The 23185-nt window shown below is 44.2% G+C and overlaps 1 protein-coding gene across 1 annotated transcript in view; it reads left to right on the forward strand.

Moving 5' to 3' along the window:
* The window catches only part of CFAP61 (cilia and flagella associated protein 61), a 291524-nt gene that overhangs the window by 112833 nt on the left and 155506 nt on the right, over positions 1-23185 (forward strand). Inside the window, exon 18 of the mRNA XM_044291895.1 lies at positions 2479-2606. Within this exon, the coding sequence (XP_044147830.1) occupies positions 2479-2606 (128 nt within the window). The remainder of the gene's footprint in view (positions 1-2478; positions 2607-23185) is intronic.

The following is a 23185-nucleotide window of genomic DNA, read 5'->3' on the forward strand; positions in this document are numbered from 1 at the left end:
GGTGATCAATGACAGGGGGTGATCACCCATATACACTCCCTGATCACCCCCTGTCATTGATCACCCGCCTGTCATTGATCACCCCCCCCTGTAAGGCTCCATTCAGACGTCCGCATGTGTTTTGCGGATCCGATCCATGTATCCGTGGATCCGTAAAAATCACGCCTGACAGGGGGGTGATCAATGACAGGGGGGTGATCAATGACAGGGGGGTGATCAGGGAGTTTATATGGGGTGATCATGGGTGATCAGGGGTTTATAAGGGGTTAATAAGTGACGGGGGTGGGGGGTGTAGTGTAGTGTGGTGTTTGGTGCGACTGTACTGAGCTACCTGAGTCCTCTGGTGGTCGATCCTAACAAAAGGGACCACCAGAGGACCAGGTAGCAGGTATATTAGACGCTGTTATCAAAACAGCGTCTAATATACCTGTTAGGGGTTAAAAAATTCGGATCTCCAGCCTGCCAGCGAGCGATCGCCGCTGGCAGGCTGGAGATCCACTCGCTTACCTTCCGTTCCTGTGAGCGCGCGCGCCTGTGTGCGCGCGTTCACAGGAAATCCCGGCCCTCGCGAGATGACGCGTATATGCGTCGTTGAGCGCAGGGCTGCCGCCTCCGGACCGCACATCTGCGTTAGGCGGTCCGGAGGCGGTTAAAGGGGTTGTCCTGCGAAAAATATTCTACACTTTTCAAACCAGCACCTGGATCTCAATACTTTTGTAATTGCATGTAATTAAAAATTTTGTACAGTCAGTGAGTTATTCAATAAAATGTATCTGTATAGTGCCACTTAATTAGTTATTTCTTTGACCAGCTTATTGAGGTGGCCGCACATGCTCAGTTTCATCATTCAGCTGCCTCCTGAGTTGTGATAGGGAGAGCAGAAACACGCCCCCTTAGCTCCAGCAGAAAAGACACGCCCCTTGAGCTGTCGGCTTGCTATAAATTTAGCAGAGAAATGAATAGGGAGATCTCTGGATCCATGTGAGGTACAGGGCTGGTTCTAACTTTGTTAGAAATAGATTGTGATATACTATGTGATGTCAGATTTTCACTGTTTACAGTATTCATTGGATAACCCGTTTAAGGTGCCCTCTCCAGGAAGAGAGTACCTGAGCGTTATGGTTCCCTGGTGACCAGCACAGGTGTTGAAGTCTAGCGCTTCTATGTTTCTCCTGCGTTTTGCCTGCCTTTATCCTGCATTGGTCCCTTACTGTTCTTCAGCCCTGCACCCGCCCTGCCTGCATGTATCCTGCCTGCAAACCTTAGTGACTGTTCAGACTGCTCCTGCAGTTTTCCTGTGTTTCCTGAGCTTCCGGTGCTTCCCTAGTGGGTCAGCTGCCAAACACACTGAGACTATCCCAGGAGGTAGCATTCTGGTTGCCCCCACATCATAGTCCAAATCCCTGTACAGCAGTTAAAAGGTGAATACCAAGGGAGTGCCAGAATAACGCCCTTAGAGTTAACCCAAATTAAAACCGGTTGGTTATTGCAGTGGGTGCACTCTCACTAATCCGTAACAATCCCCCTATGTATTATCAATGTATTAACCCCAATTTTGTTGCATAAAGATGCATTGAAAGATACTTTGGCCCCCTTTTTTTACAAAAGTGGCAGAAGACTGGCAATCCATGCACACCCTGTTGAGGAATATGGAAATGATGCACTCAAGAAAATACTGAAGTACAGCTCTGATGATGCACCAGTATAGATAACCCTCTTCTTATTTATTTTGTTATAGAAAAATGCTATCAAGACAGGTCCTCCTGTGCTCATAAATATGATGAACAAAAGTCAAATAACCAAATAATATATCAGGCGGTAGATCCGCCAAAGTTATGAAGAGGAGCCGGCCTCTACATGACTTCGGCGCATCCAACGCCAGTCTGAAAGTAAGACGGCTTCCTAGGTGGCTTAAATTTAGACAATTTTCATAGAACATTATGAATGAGATGGGCCTGCCAGCCCGTCCTCTTTCCTGCCCACTTTTTTAAAACTGCCATGAGCAGGGAAAAGTCGCAGATTGCAGTACTACTAACCATTGCGCTGTAATATGCTCATAAAATACGCCTAAGGGTCCATTCACACGTCCGCAAAATGGGTCCGCATCCGTTCCGCGTGCGGACCTATTCATTTTCAATGGGCTGGAATGTGCTGTCCGCATCCGCATTTGCGGATCCGCATCAGAATTTGCAGATCTGCACTTCAGTATTCGTGCTTCCGTTTCCGCAAAAAAAAAAAAATAGAACATGTCCTATTCTTGTCCGCAATTGCGGACAAGATTAGGCATTTTCTATCATAGTGCCGGCGATGTGCGGTCTGCAAATTGCGGAATGCACATTGCTAGTGTCTGTGTTTTGCGGATCCGCAAAACATTACGGACGTGTGAATGGATCCTAATATAATCATATTTCATGATAAAAATGACCCCATGAGTGCTTATACTGTTTATTCAGTCTCCTGTTTTCTTCTCTTCTACAGCCGCCCTATGCATTGTACCACATCAATCGGAAGCTTACCTTGGAGCCAAAAGCAACCATCAATGCCCGTATTGTAGTAGTGGGCGCATCTGATGTCGGAATATCTTTCCTTGAAACGCTTGTGTTTTGGTAAGGTTACCTTTTCCCACATTTTTGCACAAGGAGTAATGTCAGCTCTGAGAAGCATGTTCGCCATGTCAGAGGAGGTATCTCATCCGAGACAACACCATTTAAAATGAGGCCACCGTTAATCCATTAAGTCAGGGGATGCCAAACCACCGATGCATCACCCTGGCGGCAACCACTATATAAGAAATGTGGGACTACTTGGCAACCATTCAGATGAATGGCCATCCAAGTAGTACAATGAGGCCTCAAATTTGGCAGAACCCAGGGAACCTACTGGGGACACAATGAAATACATGCCTGTTCCAACCAAGTACATGGCGACATGTGGGTAGATGCAACACATAGTACTATATCCTAGGTCCCTAGGACTATCTCATGTCATGGTGTATATTGACAACCCATTGGTGTAGATCCCCTTTCCTCTTATAGTACTGCACCAGTATATCTTCTGCTTGTCACATTGTGAATACCATGTATAGTTCAGTTGCAGAATGTGGTGGGATAGTCTGTGTATGAGAGTTTTCTCCCCCACCTTTTTTTTATATGTCCCTTTTCAAGGAGTTTTTGAGAACATTTATTTAGTTGACTTTTGAGTGGATTTGAGGAACAATGTATTATTTCTAGGTTCCTGCATCTATCGAACAGTATCCTAAAATTATTTTGTGCCGTGCAAAAGCCCATATTTTATAGGATCATGATGTGACATAAGTGCACTTCTGTATCCTCAGATTGAGTGACTTTCTCTCAATTTGGACAGTTTTACCATTAAAGGGCTTCTGTCACCCCACTAAACCTTTTTTTTTTGGCTTAGTTATAATCCCTACACTGCGATTTATGCCTACATAATCTAATTAATCATTTTGGTCCTGTAGATTTTGTTTAAAACATGCTTTTAAAATATGCAAATTACCTTGCTACCAGCAAGTAGGGCAGCTACTTGCTGGTAGCGTCCGCATCCTCCGATCCTAAAGGCGCCCCCTCCGCATTGTGATTGACAGGGCCAGCGAACGGGATCGTTCTCTGCTTGCCCTGCCTGTTTGCATTTAAAATCTGGTGCCTGCGCCGTGGCCGTACCTGTCTTCAATCGGCGCAGGCGCGCTGAGAGGCGGCCGATCACTCGGCTGCTCCATCCTCAATGCGCTTGCGCTGATGACGTCAAATCTACACCTGGCGCAGGCGCATTGAGGATGGAGCGGCCAAGCGAGCGGCCGCCTCTCAGTGCGCCTGCGCCGATTGAAGACAGGTACGGCCGCGGCGCAGGCGCCAGATTTTGAATGCAAACAGGCAGGGCCAGCAGAGAACGATTCCGTTCCCTGGCCCTGTCAATCACAATGCGGAGGGGGCGTCTTTAGGATCGGAGGATGCGGCTGCTACCAGCAAGTAGCCGCCCTACTTGCTGGTAGCAAGGTAATTTGCATATTTTAAAAGCATGTTTTAAACAAAATCTACTGGACCAAAATGATTAATTAGATTGCAGTGTAGGGATTATAAGTAAGCAAAAAAAAAAAAAAAAAGTTTAGTGGGGTGACAGAAGCCCTTTAAAGGGATTGTCCGGTGGGATATTTTTTAGTTAAGAAGCAAAATGGTAAAAAAATAATAATAGAAGCTTTACTCGCCTCACTGATGCTGTTCCAATGCTTCCCAGGTCCCTGGCATTCTCCATTGCCTGGTCCTTGCTCGACAAACAGGAAATGGCTGGAGATGCCAGCTCAACCAGTCCCTGACTAGGGCGGATCAGCACTGCGGCCAGTGATTGGCTGAGCGGGCATCTCCTATCTTTTCCTGTGTGTTGAGCATGGACAAGGAAGTGGAGACCAGCAGGGATCGAGTGAGAGTTGGAGCTTTGGAGGTGAGGGATCAGTGTGGAGAATAATTTTTATTTTTTCCCAGAATAAAAAAAATTATATCCCAGTTTAATACTGTAATATCATTTCAACAATCCTTATACTTTTCACCTATGTCATTGATGTACTGCAAAATTAATCATGAAATGAAATACTATGAAAACATTTACAATCAATTGATATAATTTTGCAGGCGCTATTGTTGTAGATTTCAAAGGTTTCTTTCATTGAAAACGCTATGATTGATGCAATTTTGCCTTTAATCCCTTAAAGAGAAAGTAATTTTATAATTTTTTTACATAATTATTTAAAATTGTTTGTATCCATGGATACGCAAGCAAATTGTCTTTTGAGGGCATTTTACATGGAACAGTTTATCACCGTATTTTTTGTATGGCCCATTTATATATTTGTATAGGTTAATCATGTCCCCCCCCCCCCCCCCCCCCCTTAGACGTCTCTTCTCAAGACTAAATAAATTCAATTCTTTTAATCTATCTTCATAACTAAGACCCTCCATGTCCCTTTATCAGTTTAGTCGCTCTCCTCTGTCCTTTTTCCAGCTGCAGTGCGTCCTTTCTATGGACTGGTGCCTAGAACTGAACTGCATATTCCAGATGAGGCTGCACCAACTGATTAAGGCTCCATTCAGATGTCCGTAGTACACTGCGGATCCGCAATACACCCGACCGGCACCCCCATAGAAATGCCTATTCTTGTCCGCAATTGCAGACAAGAATAGGACATGCTCTATTTTCTTGCGGAACAGAAGATCGGGGCCGCACTCTGGAAATGCGGATGCGGAGAGCACAGTGTGCTCTCCGCATCCATTCCGTCCCCATAGAGAATGAATGGGTCCGCACCCGTTCCGCAATTTGCAGAACGGATGCGTTCCTACTATACGGACGTGTGAATGGAGCCTTACTGATTAATTAACTGTAGGGCATGAAAAGCTTTTCAACCAAATTTAAATTCCACATTAAACATGGCGTACTTTATTGATTAGAAATGTGCATAGTAGTAGTTTAATATTGAGTAAGTACCTTATTTTTCGCCTGATAAGACGCATCGGTCCATAAGACGCACCTAGGTTTTAGAGGAGGACAATAAGAAAAAATATATTTTTCATTAGACCTCTGGTCAGACCACCAATCAGACCCCTAATGTTAATCAGACCTCAGCTGACAGTCCCAGTAAGACCACCAATGACCTCAAATCACCCAAAGACCTCAAATATCAGACCCCCAATCAGACCTCAGCTTAGAACCAAATGTGAATGACCCCCAATCAGACTTCAGATAAGAGCCCCATGTATCTCATCAGCCCCCCCATATGCCACTCACCAGCCCACAGCCACGTTATATCAGCCTCATATGGAATAAAATAAAAAAGCACTTACCTTTCCTGCTCCGGACACCGCTGCTCCTCTCCTCCAGTGCGATCCTCTTCATCCTGCCGCCGGCTGTGCTGTGAACTGGCGCGCACAGCGTGAGGTCACAGAGTGCACTCACGCTGTGCGCAGACACTGCACAGCCAACAGTCGAGGACTAGGAAATGGTGAGTACAGAGCCTTCACCGCTTCCTGGTCCTCTGGTACTATGGGGCAAAAAATACGGTAGATCCTTATGCATTCTTAAAGTGGTTATCAGGTCATTTCTTTTAGTCTTTTTGTTATTTGTGTAATTTTTGCATCTTTTTTCTGTGATCCATGGGGATTTATTTTATTTTTGTGTTAGGTCCATTAAAGAAAAATGTCCAAAAAATGTTGATCGCGCTGCCTTCTGAGGGCAAAGTTCCGATCCCAGACCCTTCTTTCCAATGCTTAGGTTATTCCACCTTGTAGCCAAACAACCGGTTACCAGAGGCTAGGCGCACTCACGTCCATCTGCACCCTAGAGGGAAGTATAAGTGCAAATAGTGAATTTACACAAGGTGATATCGCAATCAGCAGGTTTTATTATTCTTACAAAAGGTCTTAAAATCTCAGTCATAAAAACTGATCTTTTTTCATCACAAATCCACCCTTGGATTTGCTACACACATATTGCTCTGTAACTTAAATACTTATCAATTCCTACTAAACTTGGTACACATATCACGTACCCGTATTTTTCGACCTATAAGACGCACCAGCCTATAGGACGCACCTAGTTTTTTTAGGAGGAAAATAAGAAAAAAATTATTTTTAACCAAAAGGTGTGCTTTTGGTGGGTTTTGAATTAATAGTGGTCTGTGCATGACACTATTATGGGGGATCTGTGGATGACGCACTGTCATGTGGGGGATTTGTGGATGGCACTATTATAGGGGACCTGTGGGTGGCACTGTTATGGGGGGATCTGTGGATGTCACTGTTATGGGGGATCTGTGGATGGCAGTGTTATGGGGGATCTGTGGATGGTACTGCTATGGGGTGGGAGGTCTGTGTATGGCATTGTTATGGGGTGGGGATCTGTGGATGGCATTGTTATGGGGTGGGGGATCTGTGGATGGCACTATTATGGGGGGGGGGATCTGTGGATGACACTGCTATATATCATCCACAGATCCCCCTCATAACAGTGTCGCCCAATACACCGGCCCTCTGCTCACCGCAGTATTTATAAATATTAATCCTTATCCTGTTATTAAGTTTAACTAACGCTGCGCTCTCCCCTGTATCCGTACAGCACTTACAAACAAGCTTCCATAGCAGGCAGAGCGGACAGCAGCAGTAACGTCACTCACTAACGTTGCGCGCCTGCTCCGCCTGCTTCATTCATAAAGTGGGAGGAGCAGGCGCTCGACGTCAGTGAGTGACGTTACTGCTGCCGCCCGCTCTGCCTGCTATGGAAGCTTGTTCATAAGTGCTGTACGGATACAGGGGAACAGGGGAGAGCGCAGTGTTAGTTAAACTTAATAACAGGATAAGGATTAATGTTTATGAATACTGCGGTGAGCGGCGGGGCCCGGTGAGTACAGTGACTGCAACGGGCCCCGCCCCTAGTTCCGGACTCCAGCCCCTCCTCTCTCCCGGCTCATACATCGCAGTCTGCGATGCTGCAGCATCGCAGACTGCGATGTAAAATGGAAGCATTCGCCCCATAAGACGCAGGGGCATTTCCCCCCCACTTTTGGGGGGGGGGGGGGAGTGCGTCTTATGGGGTGAAAAATACGGTACTATCTGGGAAAGAATACTGTGGAGGTAACATGCCAGTACACAATGAGTTTCTGTCTGTCCCGATGTCTGTCTGTTCTTTATGCGCGACCAAACGACTGGACCAATCTTAACCAAATTTGGCACACAGGTACATCAGGTGTCCGTGAAGGTTTTAGACCGGGTATCAGCTCTATAGAAAGTTCCGTTCCACAGATATTCCCAAGAAATGACTTGGATCAGCCAATACAAGCCTGCAAGTCTTTTTCTTCAAATCCAAACTGCCAAACACACGGTCACAGTCAACTTCCATTACCTTTTTGTGAGGTATTAGCTCTAAGCAAGCCTGGTATACTTGTCTGGTCCTTTCCGGATCCTGTAAAAAACAAGATGGTTGAACTCATGACAGAGATATAAAGGGAGATTAACCATGTGGGCAATTTCAAAAATCAGTTTTACAGGAGTCTGCATTGCCGTATTTTGTGCCAAGTTTATCAAATGTTGCATGACAGTTGCTAAATTTGGTGCATTTATAAGTTTTACACCTCTGTCTTGAGATGTTGCTCCACTTACACCACCCTTCAACTGGAGTGAGATTGTGATAATTTCTACGACTTTTAAAAAAGTCGCAGTTGATCAATCTGGCTTATCAGCTCGACAGGTGTAAAGGGAAATGTAGTTTATGTGTCAATATAGGCACATGTGTGTATCGGTGTGTATATACAGTACAGACCAAAAGTTTGTACACACCTTCTCATTCAAAGAGTTTTCTTTATTTTCATGACTATGAAAATTGTAGATTCACACTGAAGGCATCAAAACTATGAATTAACACATGTGGAATTATATACATAATAAAAAAAGTGTGAAACAACTGAAAATATGTAATATTCTAGGTTCTTCAAGGGTAGCCACCTTTTGCTTTGATTACTGCTTTGCACACTCTTGGCATTCTCTTGATAAGCTTCAAAAGGTAGTCACCTGAAATGGTCTTCCAACAGTCTTGAAGGAGTTCCCAGAGATTGGCACTTGTTGGCCCTTTTGCCTTCACTCTGCGGTCCAGCTCACCACAAACCATCTCGATTGGGTTCAGGTCCGGTGACTGTGGAGGCCAGGTCATCTGGCGCAGCACCCCATCACTCTCCTTCATGGTCAAATAGCCCTTACACAGCCTGGAGGTGTGTTTGGGGTCAATGTCCTGTTGAAAAATAAATGATGGTCCAACTAAACGCACACCGGATGGAATAGCATGCCGCTGAAAGATGCTGTGGTAGCCATGCTGGTTCAGTATGCCTTCAATTTTGAATAAATCCCCAACAGTGTCACCAGCAAAGCACCCCCACACCATCACACCTCCTCCTCCATGCTTCATGGTGGGAACCAGGCATGTAGAGTCCATCCGTTCACCTTTTCTGCGTCGCACAAAGACACGGTGGTTGGAACCAAAGATCTCAAATTTGGACTCATCAGACCAAAGCACAGTTTTCCACTGGTCTAATGTCCATTCATTGTGTTCTTTAGCCCAAACAAGTCTCTTCTGCTTGTTGCCTGTCCTTAGCAGTGGTTTCCTAGCAGATATTCTACCATGAAGGCCTGATTCACACAGTCTCCTCTTAACAGTTGTTCTAGAGATGTGTCTGCTGCTAGAACTCTGTGTGGCATTGACCCGGTCTCTAATCTGAGCTGCTGTTAACCTGCGATTTCTGAGGCTGGTGACTTGGATGAATTTATCCTCTGCAGCAGAGGTGACACTTGGTCTTACTTTCCTGGGGCGGTCCGCATGTGAGCCAGTTTCTTTGTAGTGCTTGATACACAGCTCAGCAGACAGTATCACACATGATAGGATTAGATACACAGCTCAGAAGACAGTATCACACAGGATAGGATTTGATACACAGCTCAGCAGACAGTATCACACAGGATAGGATTTGATACACAGCTCAGCAGACAGTATCACACAGGATAGGATTTGATACACAGCTCAGCAGACAGTATCACACAGGATCGGATTAGATACACAGCTCAGCACACAGTATCACACAGGATAGGATTAGATACAGAGCTCAGCAGGCAGTAGCACACAGGATAGGATTAGATACACAGCTTAGCAGACAGTGGTACTGTAGAGGTCACTGTTATGGGGGATACTGTCTATCTTTTAACGATACACACAAACATTAAATAAAATAGATTAAATATACCCGTGCAAAGCCGGGTCCTTTTGCTAGTATAAAATAAATTATATGTGTCTTAATATGTATTCTGCGGATTTACATAAATGTTATATGCCCTATGGATCATTTCTGGATCTCAGGATTTCAAGGAAGGGAAGCGTGAAAATGTGAAAATCGCAGCCTGCTCTATATTCTGCGTTTTTAACGCAACGCAGGCCCCATAGAAGTGAATGGGGCCGCGTGAAAATTGCAAGCATCCGCAAGCAAGTGCGGATGTGGTGCGATTTTCACGCATGGTTGCTAGGTGACGATCGTATTATTTTTTCCTTATAACATGGTTATAAGGGAAAATAATAGCATTCTGAATACAGAATGCAAAGTAAAATAGTGATGGAGAGGTTAAGGTTAAAAATTAACTCACTGAGTCCACTTGATCGCGTAGTTGCGGATCTCTGTCTTCTTCTGTAATATTGAGCTGCCGGCTAAGGACCTGTGGTGACGTCACATCACATGATCCAATCACATGGTCCCTCACCATGGTGATGAACCATGTGATTGGACCATGTGATGAACACAGTGACGTCATCAAAGATCCTATTCCTGTGCACAGCAAAGAAGAAGACAGAAAAGATGCCGGCTGCGCAATCAAGTGGATTAAGGTGAGTTAAAAAAAAAAAATATATTTTTTAACCCCTCCAGCCCTATTGTACTAAGCATTCTGTATTAAGAATGCTATTATTTTCCCTTATAACCATGTTATAAGGGAAAATAATACAATCTACAGAATACCTAACTCAAATCCGAACTTCTGTGAAGTTGGGTACCAAACATGCAAAATGCATTACAATGTTTTTCACTCGCACGGAAAAATCGCGCATGTTCCCGCAACGCACTCGCAACTTTTTCCCACAACGCCCGTGTGAAAGGGGCCTTAGTCTTCTCGGCAGGTGGAACGCAGGTGGAACGCATATGTTTTCCACTGGCGGAGTGATCACTCGCAACGACTTCCGGCCTGTGTGTGGAACACATATGCGTCCCATAGCGGCGTTTTTTCATATTATCAGTGGGCTTTGAAGGTAATTAATACAGCATTTATCTGTGCTGCTTCTTTATGTTCAGACAAGATGGAGCAGATACTTTTGATAGAAACCTTATCATATTTAAATATATCTTTTGATTATTAGATTTTTTTCATTATCACAGGAAGTGATGGGGAGGAGTTTAAGGGGACTTTCCGTATTTAAGGCGCCATATCTTGAACTTAGTATAGACACCTTGCATCAAGTAGCCCATATCTGAGCTTTCAGCTTCTTGACCATGTACCCCTCATCATGGGGTGTTAGTTTTTTCTGAGGTGACATTTTAGCTGTCGGTGAAAATCCTCATATCTAGAATTTTTGTCCCTGAGGAACTCGTTTTTTACTAGGGAAACACAGCGTCGGGACTTAATAATCGCTAACTTTGGGACAACATTCGGCTAACAGGGTCTGGACAGATATCAAGAAAGGGTTTAGCCACCGAGAGGTGTGGTCGCCCCTTCCAAGGCTGGTGCTCTGCCTGTAGGCCATGAAAGTCCCAGAAATATTGTAGGGACAGTAATGTTGGTCCCAAAACCCCAAAAACGCAAATACAACTATCAGGATAGGAATATCATCAAACCGTAAGAAGGACGAATCTAGTCCCGCCTCGTGATAATCTGTCCCTACTCTGATGTGATTGCGGTGAACTATCAAGATATTTAATTATTAATGAGTTATGTAATAATAGGGGCTTTTGAATTTTTTTAACGCTGAAATAAAAGTTATATTTTAACTAAAAGTGTAATTACAACATTCATGAAAAAATTTCGACATTTTGCAAACCTGGATCTGGATACTTCTCTAATTGTATTTAATTAAAAATCTAGTATAGCCACTGAATAATTCAGTAAAATGTATAGCGCCACCTGCTGTTTGTTCTTTTCTTTATTTCTCTGTCCACTTCAGTAACTTTTCCAAGGTGGTCGCACATGCTCAGTTCCATTCATCAGCTGGCACCAACCCTTCTGTTAGAAGCTGTAGCAGATACTGGTAGGCAGATTCAGCAGTAAACAGGACATGCCCCCTTAGAGTACTTTCACACTAGCGGCAGGACGGATCTGACAGGCTGTTCACCCTGTTGGATCCGTTCTGCCGCCATTTCGCTGTGCCGCTCTGTCCCCATTGATTATAATGAGGACGGGGGCAGAGCTCCGGCGCAGCACGGCAGTGCACAGCGAAAGGCCGCCGGACTAAAAATACTGTATGTCCAACTTTTTAGTCCGACGGCCTCTCGCCGTGCACTGCCGTGCTGCGCCGGAGCTCCTGCCCCGTCCCTATTATAGTCAATGGGGACGGAGCGGCAGCCCGGCGGCATGGCGACATGACGGATCCGACAGGCTGAAAAGCCTGTTGGATCCGTCCTGCCACTAGGGTGAAAATAACCTAAGGCCTCATGCACACGACCGTGCCGTTTTTGGCGGTCCGCAAACCGCGGAAAAAAAAAAAAACAGAAGCCGTCTGTGTTGCCTTCCGCAATTTGTGGAACGGGTGCCGGCAATATAAACGGAACGGGTGCGGACAAGAATAGGACATGTTATATTTTTTTAGCGGGGCTGCGGAACGGAGCCACGGATGCGGACAGCACACGGAGTGCTGTCTGCTTCTTTTGCCAAAACGGCAGCTCGGATGCGGACCCAAACAACGGTCGTGTGCATGAGGCCTAAGCTACCAGCTTGAAATAAATCTTGCAGAGCAAAGTGAGCAATGAATGGGTGAATCTCTGGATCCATGGGAGGTACAGGGCTGGTTCTAGCTTTGTTAGAAAGAGATTGTCATGTACTGTATGATGCCAGATTATTATTTTTTTTAACATTAATCTTATGTTATCGTTTTATAAAGTTTAGTTTTATATATTTGGCAGTGAAATGTAACTACGGTTCATCCCCCGCACATTACTGCATACCACCACAGAAGAGCCATATCCAAACACGTTCTATTGTATCCTAAGAAAAGCCATATCTGAAATCCATTTTGTAAGTGACATTTCACATGCCACATTTTTAAAATGACCTCAGCTAATTGGAGTGATGTTCTTAACAAGCGCTCAAATCCTTTTGACTCTGCAGCATCTTGTCCGTGCCTCCCTCCAGCAGTGGGTTTTAATCCTTCCCTTTGTATACAGGTGGAAGTAATGTAATTGCTTCTTGATAAGGGTAAATATCCTTTGTAATCCGTGATTGAAAATATCTTTTTAATCCGTCCGGTACTGGAAGTAAGTTTCAAAGAGATGGAGAAATGTAATGTAAATACTACAGAGATAAGGGAAATTACATAAACCCCGAACAGAAATAAAGTGACGTGTCTGTCTATGGATTATGGAATCCGATTTGCCATTCATATGCAGAAGGGATTATTGGCACTGCGGTCTGCTGATATCGTTGAAATGAGGCCATGGCTCTTTGAAAGACGCATTTTAATATTGGTCTTCCTTGCCCATTTGATCATTGTCATTGCTATGTCATTGTGCTTTTACTGTGGCCTTATAATATAATTTTAGATCAGTATTTTTTCCGCTAAGCCACTAAGAAATGTGTAGAAATTAATTAAGAAAACTCTTTTTTTTTCAATTACAGGGCATCTGTCAGCAGATTTGTACCTATGACACTGGCTGACCTGTTACATGTGCACTTGGCGGCTGAGGGCATCTGTGTTGGTCCCATGTTCATATGTGTCCGCATTGCTGATAAAAATGATGTTTTAATGTATGCAAATGAGCCTCTAGGAGCAATGGGGGCGTTGCCATTACACCTAGAGGCTCAGCTCTCTCTGCAATTACCGCACTGTCTGCAATTTCATTGACACCTGCCTGACATTGTCAAAGTGCAGAGGGTGTGGTTGTTGCAGGGAGATCAGAGCCTCTAGGTGTATTGACAACGCCCCCGTTGCTCCTAGATGCTCATTTGCATATATTAAAACAACCATTTTTCTCAGTAATGCGGGCACATATGAACATGGGACCAACACAGATGCCTTCAGCTGCCAAGCGAACGTGTAACAGGTCTCATAGGTACAAATCTGCTGACAGATGTCCTTTAAAGGGGATTTCCACCCAAAAAGCAAAAATTGATACACACTTCAGATTTAAAAGTTATATCATTGATCATGGTTGTCTTTTTTTTTTTTTGCTATATTGCCATTTTTGTGAAAATACCTACAGGTCTGTGCCTTAAGACATATGATGGAAAATCCAGCGGAAAATTCCGCTGCAGTTTTTGTTGCATTTCTGCCGCAAACAAATTAATGAACAAACACAAAAGACCGCATGTGTTACGTTTTTTTGCAGCGGAAAAGCCAGCAGATTTCACCCTCTGCATTGGAAAGGGCGAAATCCGCTGTATAAATTGACATGATGCGGATTTCAGACCCGAAGGTTTTCTGCTGCGTTTTTTTTTTTTCACAGCCTGTAGATCAGAATTCAGAGAACTTCATCCACTTTGCTGGTACTGTACAACTCTGCGGATTTGCCGCACGTAAATCCGCAGCTAATCAGTCACGTGTGACCCCGTCCTCAAATGGGTTTTCTGAAAGTAGAATATTGATGACCTCTCCTCAGGATAGCACCATTGTCCCTTATGATTACCCATCAGGAATGCAGCAGACTATCCCACTGATGGATCCACATTCAGCGCTCAGTAAACTCAAAAAATTCCGTGGACGTCAGCATTTCACTCAATGGTTCCTTATATTCAATCAATCAAAAAATGTACATAAAAATGCAAAGTTTTGACTACAAAAAGACTATGATGTAGCCTAAAAGTTGTGAGTTGTGGGTTGATGTCCATGGAATTTTTTGACTTTCCTCAGAATAGGTAATCAATATCTGATCAGTGGAATCTGACTCCGGAACCCCTGCTGGGGAGCACTGCGGCCCCTTCCTAGGCCAGTAATGTCATGTTCATTGGTCACATGACCTATGTGCAGCTCAATCCCATTTAAGTGAATGGGCCTGGGCTGCAATACCAAGCACAGCTGCTATACAAAGTACGGCGCTGTGCTTGGTATGCTGTGGTCTCTTCAGACAGCTGATTAGTGGTGGTCCTAGGTGTCAGACCCCCACCGACCAGATATTGATGACCTATCCTGAGGATAAGTCATCAATATTCTATTCCCAGAAAACCCCTTTTAAACGAGCTTTTCAGAAACTGATGGTAAAACTGTCACTTTATTAATAATTCATCATCCTGACACAATGACGACGTGTAATCAGTTTCTGAAAAGTTTTTTTCAAATGAGACAACCATATTTTTTGCAAAAATGGCTTCTGCAACAAAACAGAAAAATGCCAATATCTCTGTAAGCCAATAAAATATATGAATCTGTCTTAACTTCCATTTTATTGTTATACAGATAATTGTAAGTAAATTTTAAGTTTTAGGGAAAGTTAGAAGCATGTACCTTTTTAAAAAGCAGTGGGTTGTACAGTTTACCCCTTTTAGGCCTCTTTCACGTGTGCGCCGCGTTGCCGTATTGCGGACCGCATTTGCGGATCCGCAATACATGGGTGCCGTTCTGTGGGCATTCCGCATCACGGATGTGGACCCATTCACTTCAATGGGTCTGCAAATCCGGAGATGCGGAACGGAAGAACGGAACCCTACGGAAGCACTACAGAGTGCTTCCATGGGGTTTCGTCCCGTACTTCCGTTCCTCAAAAAGATAGAACAGAGGCCTTAACCAATAGACAATTATAAGCCAACCTTACCAAAGCTGGATGTGTCATTCTTAAAAGGGTTTTCGAGGCTCCTGATATTAATGAGCTATCCTCAGGCACACCCGCTGGTCAGTTGTTCCCTGCTTTGAGCTGCAGTAACCCGGCACGTCCACTCCACCTTGAACGGAGCTGTGCTTCCTGTTCTATCCTAGTTCCAGCACCAGAGGCTGCAGGGAAAAGCTGATAGTGGGGTGCGAGGTGGTGACCCTTACTGATTGGATATTAATGACCTATCCTCAGTCTAGGTCATCAATATCAGGAGCCTGGAAAACCCCTTTAAGATACATGCTGACTATTTTAGTAACATGGTCAGATAATTGTGGAAGCGTTCTCACAAATGAACTTGAGAGATTTCATACATATTATCCATATAATACTTGGCTGTGAGCTATATATATATATTATTAATTTAGTCAGACTTGGAAGGGTGGACTACGTACAAACATTAGAGGTATTCCAATATCCAATCTGTGGGGTTCTGACATCTGTGATAAAGACAATGGGGGAGGTTTATCAAAACTGGAGTAAAAGAAAACTGGCTTAGTTGCCCAGAGCAACCAGTCATATTCTACCTTTCATTTTTCAAAGGGCCTCTGAAAAATGAAAGGTGGAATCTGATTGGTTGCTTTGGACAACTAAGTTAGTTTTCCTTTACACCGGTTTTGATAAATCTTCCCCAATGAGTGACAATATGTTGTTATAGTTGTTTTATTTTCCATGCGCTAGTTATCAACATTAGACTAGAATGTGGGAGTCTGTCAGCAGTTTTGACAATGCAGAACTGATGACAGCACTAAGTGTGAGAGTGTGTGTGTGGGAAGGGGGGGGGAGCAGTACAAGTATACCCTTTGTAGAGATTTTATTACCAAGAGTAGTGTGAATATGAACGTTTATTGTGCTGAATTCTGCTCCAGCATGTGCCCTAGAGATGGGGCTTCGCTATGAGTGCTGCCAGCTTTCACAGCTTCTCTGAGAACCTCTCCTGTGTGGCAGCTGTATGGTCTCCTGACTGGATGCTAGAGTTGTCACTCAGAGCACAGGCACAACTGTGCTCCGAGTAGTTCACAGTAAGGCCTCATAGACACGGCCGTTGTTTTGGTCCGCATCCGAGCCGCCGTTTTGGTGGCTTAGATGCGGACCCATTCACTTAAATGGGGCCGCAAGAGATGCGGACAGCACTCCATGTGCTGTCAGCATCCATTGCTCCATTCCGCCCAAAAAATATAACATGTCCTATTCTTGTCCGCGCTTTGCGGACAAGAATAGGCAGTTATATGTAAAGGCTGTCCGTGCTGTTCCGCAAGTTGCGAAACGCGCACGGACGCCATCCGTGTTTTGTGTATCCGCGATTTGCGGACCACAAAACACACCACAGTCGTGTGCATGCGGCCTAAAGCCCAGCCCTGGCACTTGCAGGAGCAGAATCTGGCAGAATAAAGAAAAATCACCAAAATATATTGCAGTTTTTGCGCTGACCACTAAGATTCATAATATACTGACACTTCCTGTTCTGTAACGATCACTTTTTGGCAGTCATCTCATTATCATCACAAGCAGAATTACAATAACAAATAACAACTCTGTATGAAAAACACAGGATCCCCCATTCACAATAGGTGGTCACAGCTGATCTACTCCCCCTCCCTGCACAATGAACTATATAAGCAGGTCGTGAACATTCTCTCATAGATGTCAATGGGTCATCTGTCCATTGTGCCCATGGTCCATATGGATGCTGTAAAGGATATCTCTAAATGATCTTAACAGTAGCTCAAGCATGATGGCTGCCCCATAATCATGTACAGAAAATAGAATAAAAATATCCACAATCATTAAATAAAAACAGATTAAGAAAAAATAATATATTCCACTATCGATTTTAATTGGTAATAAGTATAGGTGATACATTCCCTTTAGGCATGTAAGTCTTTTCCTTTGTAAATTCATATACAGTTGAAGTGTCTGATATGAAATGAGCGCTGATTTAGTTTTCTTCACCTGTTCCCTGGAGAGTTCCACTTTTCCTCTGTTCATGTATTTCAGTCTGCCATTGCAATTACAGCTGCCAGGACACCAATAAATAGTATTGATTCCATCATCCTATGATATGTAGTACAACCTCTAACTAACCTCGGGAAGGAGTGAAACTAATAGGCTTTTCAATTACTAACTGTTGGTTTTCTAAATCGATTAGGGGAATGGTCTTTAGTAAATTGAAGCATTTTAAAGAAACATTACACGTATAATGATAACGTATGTCTTAGATCAAAACTATACATGCTGTAGCCTTAACCTTAAAGGATAACTGTCATATTTTCATAAAACAATCAATTTTAGCATATGTTACTGCTGCAGCAGCATTATGCATAAAGCAATCTTCAGTTTCTTCACTTACCACTGTTTTCCTTGAGTTTTCCCCTTAGTTACAGCAGTTTTGAATTATAAGGATCTTTTCAGGATGGCTCCTCTGCCAGTTCTCTGAGGCCAAAACTGCTTTCCCTTAGGTCACATACAAACTTGCTGTAGCCAGCAGCTTCCTGCCAGCCAATCAGATTGGATTACTGAGAGACACGCCTCCTCACTCTGAAGCCTAATGCAGGCATGCAGTGTGAAGGACCGCCCCTCAGTCTTCTGTTTATACTAAAAGGAAGACAGACGAGCCCTAGCAACGGTCTTTTAAGGGAGCAGTGGAAAGGGACAGAGGACATTAATGAAAGCTGTTATTATAAGGTAATTACAGATCTTTTGGCAATCATTGACAGACTAACTCAGGTATACATGCCTAGCTCTAAAAAACTAGCAAATAAATAAAAATATGACAGTTATCCTGTAAAGGGGTTATCTGACTCCTTGTAACTGATTACCTATCCTCTGGATAGTTCAACAACATCTGATTGGTGGGGGTCAGACGTCCTGAACCCTTGCCAATCAGCTGTTTGCGAAGGTCTTGATGCTCCTTACCCTAAGCTAGTGATGTCATGACATACGGTCACGTGGCCTGGGCGCAGCTCTAAAGTAAATGGGGCTAAGCTGTCCCTCCCCACTGTAACGCGACTGCCACTGCCACCAATGAAAAGATTAAGGGGAGGGTGCTGTGAGGCTGCCGCTGGCCACCAGTGAATATAATACTGAGTGTGGCACCTGAGGGGTTAATTTACAGGGTTCGGCAGGATCGCTGTTCTGTCATTGAGGCCTAGTGCCGGCTGTGTGATATAGCCGACACCTGCGGAGTACTTTTGTATTTAGTATTTGGATTTAGGGGTTAATTATATTCATTGGTGGTGCAGAGGCCACAGGGCCCCCCACCGTAAGGGCTCATTCAAACAGCCATATGCTGTCCCTAAAAATGTGGATCGTTTTTTTTGCGGACAGTTCCGTATGTCCGCAAAAAACTAATGGCATTCCTTCCATAGTTTTGTCCTAATGCATTCTGAATGGAAAGCAAGCCGTTCAGTATGCATCAGGATGTTTCTGTTCCCTCCCTTGTACAGTATTTTTTCCGGCCAGAATCCTGCAGTTGCCGGCATTAATTTCCATAGAGATGTATTAATGCCGGATCCGGTACCAAGTGTTGTGGAAATTGCTGCATCGCCAGATCCGGTTTTACGGTCTGCACATGCGCCGGGATATAGGAGGAGCTAGATTCGCTTTTGATCTTTGAATACCAGATCCATGATTCTGGATATGATGGTTCCGGTATATCCCCGGATCCCCCCAAAAAAGCTATCCGTTTGTATACGGCTTGCCAGATCCGGCAGGCAGTTCCGTTGCCGGAACTGCCTGCCTCATTCTAACAACGCTAGTGTGAAAGTACCCTTATGGTATTGAAATCGAATTAAAATTTTGGTATCGTAACAACCCTAATCCAGTGCATAGGTCATCAGTTACAAAGAGATGGATAACCCCTTTTAAACCACTGACACATGAAGTGAATAACATTGATTGTCTTGTTTCAATGGAACCTGTCAAGGGGTGGAATATATTAGGCAAGTGAAGTCAGTTTTGAAGTTTATGTGTTGGAAGTAGGAAAAAAAAGGCAATGTAATGATCTCAGCAAGGGCTAAGTTGCAATAGCTAGACATTTCGGTCAGGGCATCTCCAAAACAGCAGTTTATGTGGGCTGTTCCTGGTGTGCAGTGTACCTTCCAAAAATGGACCAAGGAAGGACAACTGTTGAATTAGTGACGGCCATGCTAGCATATGCAAAGCAAAGCCTAGCCTGTCTGGTCCAAGACACAAGAGAGCTACTGCTGCACAAATTGCTGAAAAAGGTAATGTGGGTTATTATAGAAAAGTGTCAGGATACACATGGTGAGTACAGGGCTGTGGAGCCGCAGACTGCTCACAGTACCCATACTCACACCTCTACACTGCCAAAGGCACCTACAATGGGCATGTGAGTATCAGAGCTGGACTATGGAAGAAGGTGGCCTGGTCTGATCAAATTTTCTTCTGTGTCATGTCGAAGGCCATGTGGGTCACTTAGCTGGGGAAGATATGACCTTGGGAGGTGCAGTGGGACGAAGAAAAGCTGTTGGAGGCCGTGTTCTGCTGGGAAACATTGGGTCCTGGCCATCATGTTGATGTTACTTTGACACTACCGTACCAACACTTTGTACCAACCAAGTAAACCCTTTATTGGCAGAAGTATTCCATAATGGCAGTGGCCTCTTTCAGCAGGATCTTTTTCCATGTCAAGATGCTCAAGTATCTATTAATGTAAGAAAGATGCCAAGTAGTGACAACGACTCATGATAGAGCCACCCACAATTTCCAGGATGCAGGATGGCAGGTTTACAAACAACAGCGCCATTTATATCTAGTGCACTGCCTGGAGCACCTTCAGACGCCAGCATCAGTCATGCGCTGACACTCAGGGTGACTATACTGGAGTGTGTACTGTACTTAAATTGGCCCTGGAAAAAAAGTGGCCCCATGTTATTGGTGGGTTCAGATTCAAACAAGGCTGTACAATCTGAATAGGCAAGGACAACAGAAGTAGGTGGAACCAGCAATGTCCTATTGCTGCACAAAATACTGCCCCAGCAGAACCAAATACCACAGTGCAGCACAAAATACAGCCAATGCAGTTGAATTCCGGAAGGTACTGTGGGGTTACGCTCTGGTAGATAGGGTAAGCGGGTGCAGTACAGAGGCAAAATACAAGTTCTTAACTCAAAACTTCAGTGTTTATTCACACTTGCTGCAATTGCATAAAACAGCATGTAACATTGCAGTATTGGTGTTAATTCACACACAATGGAAAGTTCATATAACACAAGTCACCTTGCTGGCAGTTCTGCCTCCAGTAGTCCACAGCAGGCTTTAGGGGGCCTGTTTCCCCAGTGTACGGCTCTCAGCCCTCCAGCACGGCACAAAGCCTCAGATCCCAAAAACAGAGACATCTCTGCTGAGCCCAGCTGCCTATTTAACCCCTTAAGGGCATAGGACGTACCGGTACGCCCTATTTCCCGAGTCCTTAAGGACCAAGGACGTACCGGTCCGTCCAAACTTTAAAATCGGCATTCCGGCGCCCCAGGGGTTAATCTGAACAGGATGCCGGCTGAAATCATTCAGCCGGCATCCTGTCACAACGCCAGGGGGGGTATCAGCCGGCATCCTGTCACAACGCCCCCCCCCCCCGTGTCGGCGATCGCAGCAAACCACAGGTCAATTCAGACCTGCGGTTTGCTGCGCTTTTTTTGCAGTCAGGGACCGCGGGGATCAGAAACTTCAGAGTGCCTGAAATCAAGATTTCACCTCCCCCCTGCACCCCTGCACGATTTGATGGCGGCGGGTGGTGCAGGGGGGGTGTCGCAGGCAGTGGGGGCGTTGCGGGAGGCGGGCGGTGCGGCAGGCGGGATCGCGATCCCCCGCCCGCCTCCCATTGAATAATCGTTGGTGTACAGTGGGTATACCAGGGTGCCAGCACATTGCTGGCACCCTGGTATAAACGGCTGACATCGTTGATGCGATGTCAGCCGTTTAACCCTTTCCATACAGCGGTCCGTACGGACCGCTGTATGGAAAAGGTTAACAGCGCAGGGAGCTCCCTCCCTCTCCGATCGGGGGGGCTGCTGTGCCTTTGCAGCCCCCCAATGGAGAGGGAGAGAGCCCCCAGGCAGCCCCCCGAAGCCCCGTCCTCACCCTTCCCCGTCTGCGAAGTTGTGGCAGACGGGGAAGGTTCCCATGGCAACAGGACGTCTGCTCAGGCGTCCTGCTGTCCATGGTGCTGAACAGATCTGTGCTGAAAGCATAGATCTGTTCAGTGTAAGTAAAATACAGTACAGAAACCTATATAGGTTCTGTACTGTATTTTACAGACATCAGACCCACTGGATCTTCAAGAACCAAGTGGGTCTGGGTCAAAAAAAATTAAAAATAAGTGAAAAAAGTTAAGATTAAAAAAAAACATTTATCACTGAATAAAAAATAAAAAAATACACTACACATATTAGGTATCGCCGCGTCTGTAACGATCTGATCTATAAAACGGTCATGTTACTTTCCCCGCACGGTGAACGCCATAAAAATAAAAAAATAAAAACTATGAGAAAATTGAAATTTTGCCCACCTTACTTCCCAAAAAAGGTAATAAAAGTGATCAAAAAAGTCGCATGTACGCCAAAATAGTACCAATCAAACCATCATCTCATCCCGCAAAAAATAAGACCCTACTCAAGATAATCGCCCAAAAACTGAAAAAAACTATGGCTCTTAGACTATGGAAACACTAAAACATGATTATTTTTTTTTGTTTCAAAAATAAAATAATTGTGTAAAACTTACATAAATAAAAATAAAGTATACATATTGGGTATCGCCGCGTCCGTATCGACCAGCTCTATAAAAATATCACATGACCTAACCCCTCAGGTGACCACCGTAAAAAAAAAAAAAAAAAAACGTGTAAAAAAAGCAATTTTTTGCCATCTTACGTCACAAAAAGTGTAATAGCAAGCGATCAAAAAGTCATATGCACCCTACTCAAGATAATCGCCCAAAAACTTAAAAAACTATGGCTCTTAGACTATGGAGACACTAAACAATTTTTTGGTTTTAAAAATGAAGTTATTGTATAAAACTTACATAAATAAAAAAATTGTATACATATTAGGTATCGCTGCGTCCGTGACAACCTGCTCTATAAAATTACCACATGATCTAACCTGTAAGATGAATGTTGTAAATAACAAAAAAAAACGTGCCAAAAAAGCTATTTCTTGTTACCTTGCCGCACAAAAAGTGTAATATAGAGCAACCAAAAATCATATGTACCCTAAACTAGTACCAACAATACTGCCACCCTATTCCGTACTTTCTAAAATGGGGTCACTTTTTGGGAGTTTCTACACTAGGGGTGCATCAGGGGGGCTTCAAATGGGACATGGTGTCAAAAAAACTGTCCAGCAAAATCTGCCTTCCAAAAACCGTATGGCATTCCTTTCCTTCTGCGCCCTGCTGTGTGCCCGTACAGCAGTTTACGACCACATATGGGGTGTTTCTGTAAACTACAGAATCAGGGCCATAAATAATGAGTTTTGTTTGGCTGTTAACCCTTGCTTTGTAACTGGAAAAAAAATATTAAAATGGAGAATCTGCCAAAAAAGAGATACAATTTCAAAATTTCACTAT

This window comes from Bufo gargarizans, chromosome 4, assembly GCF_014858855.1.
Source record: "Bufo gargarizans isolate SCDJY-AF-19 chromosome 4, ASM1485885v1, whole genome shotgun sequence".
NCBI lineage: Eukaryota > Metazoa > Chordata > Amphibia > Anura > Bufonidae > Bufo > Bufo gargarizans.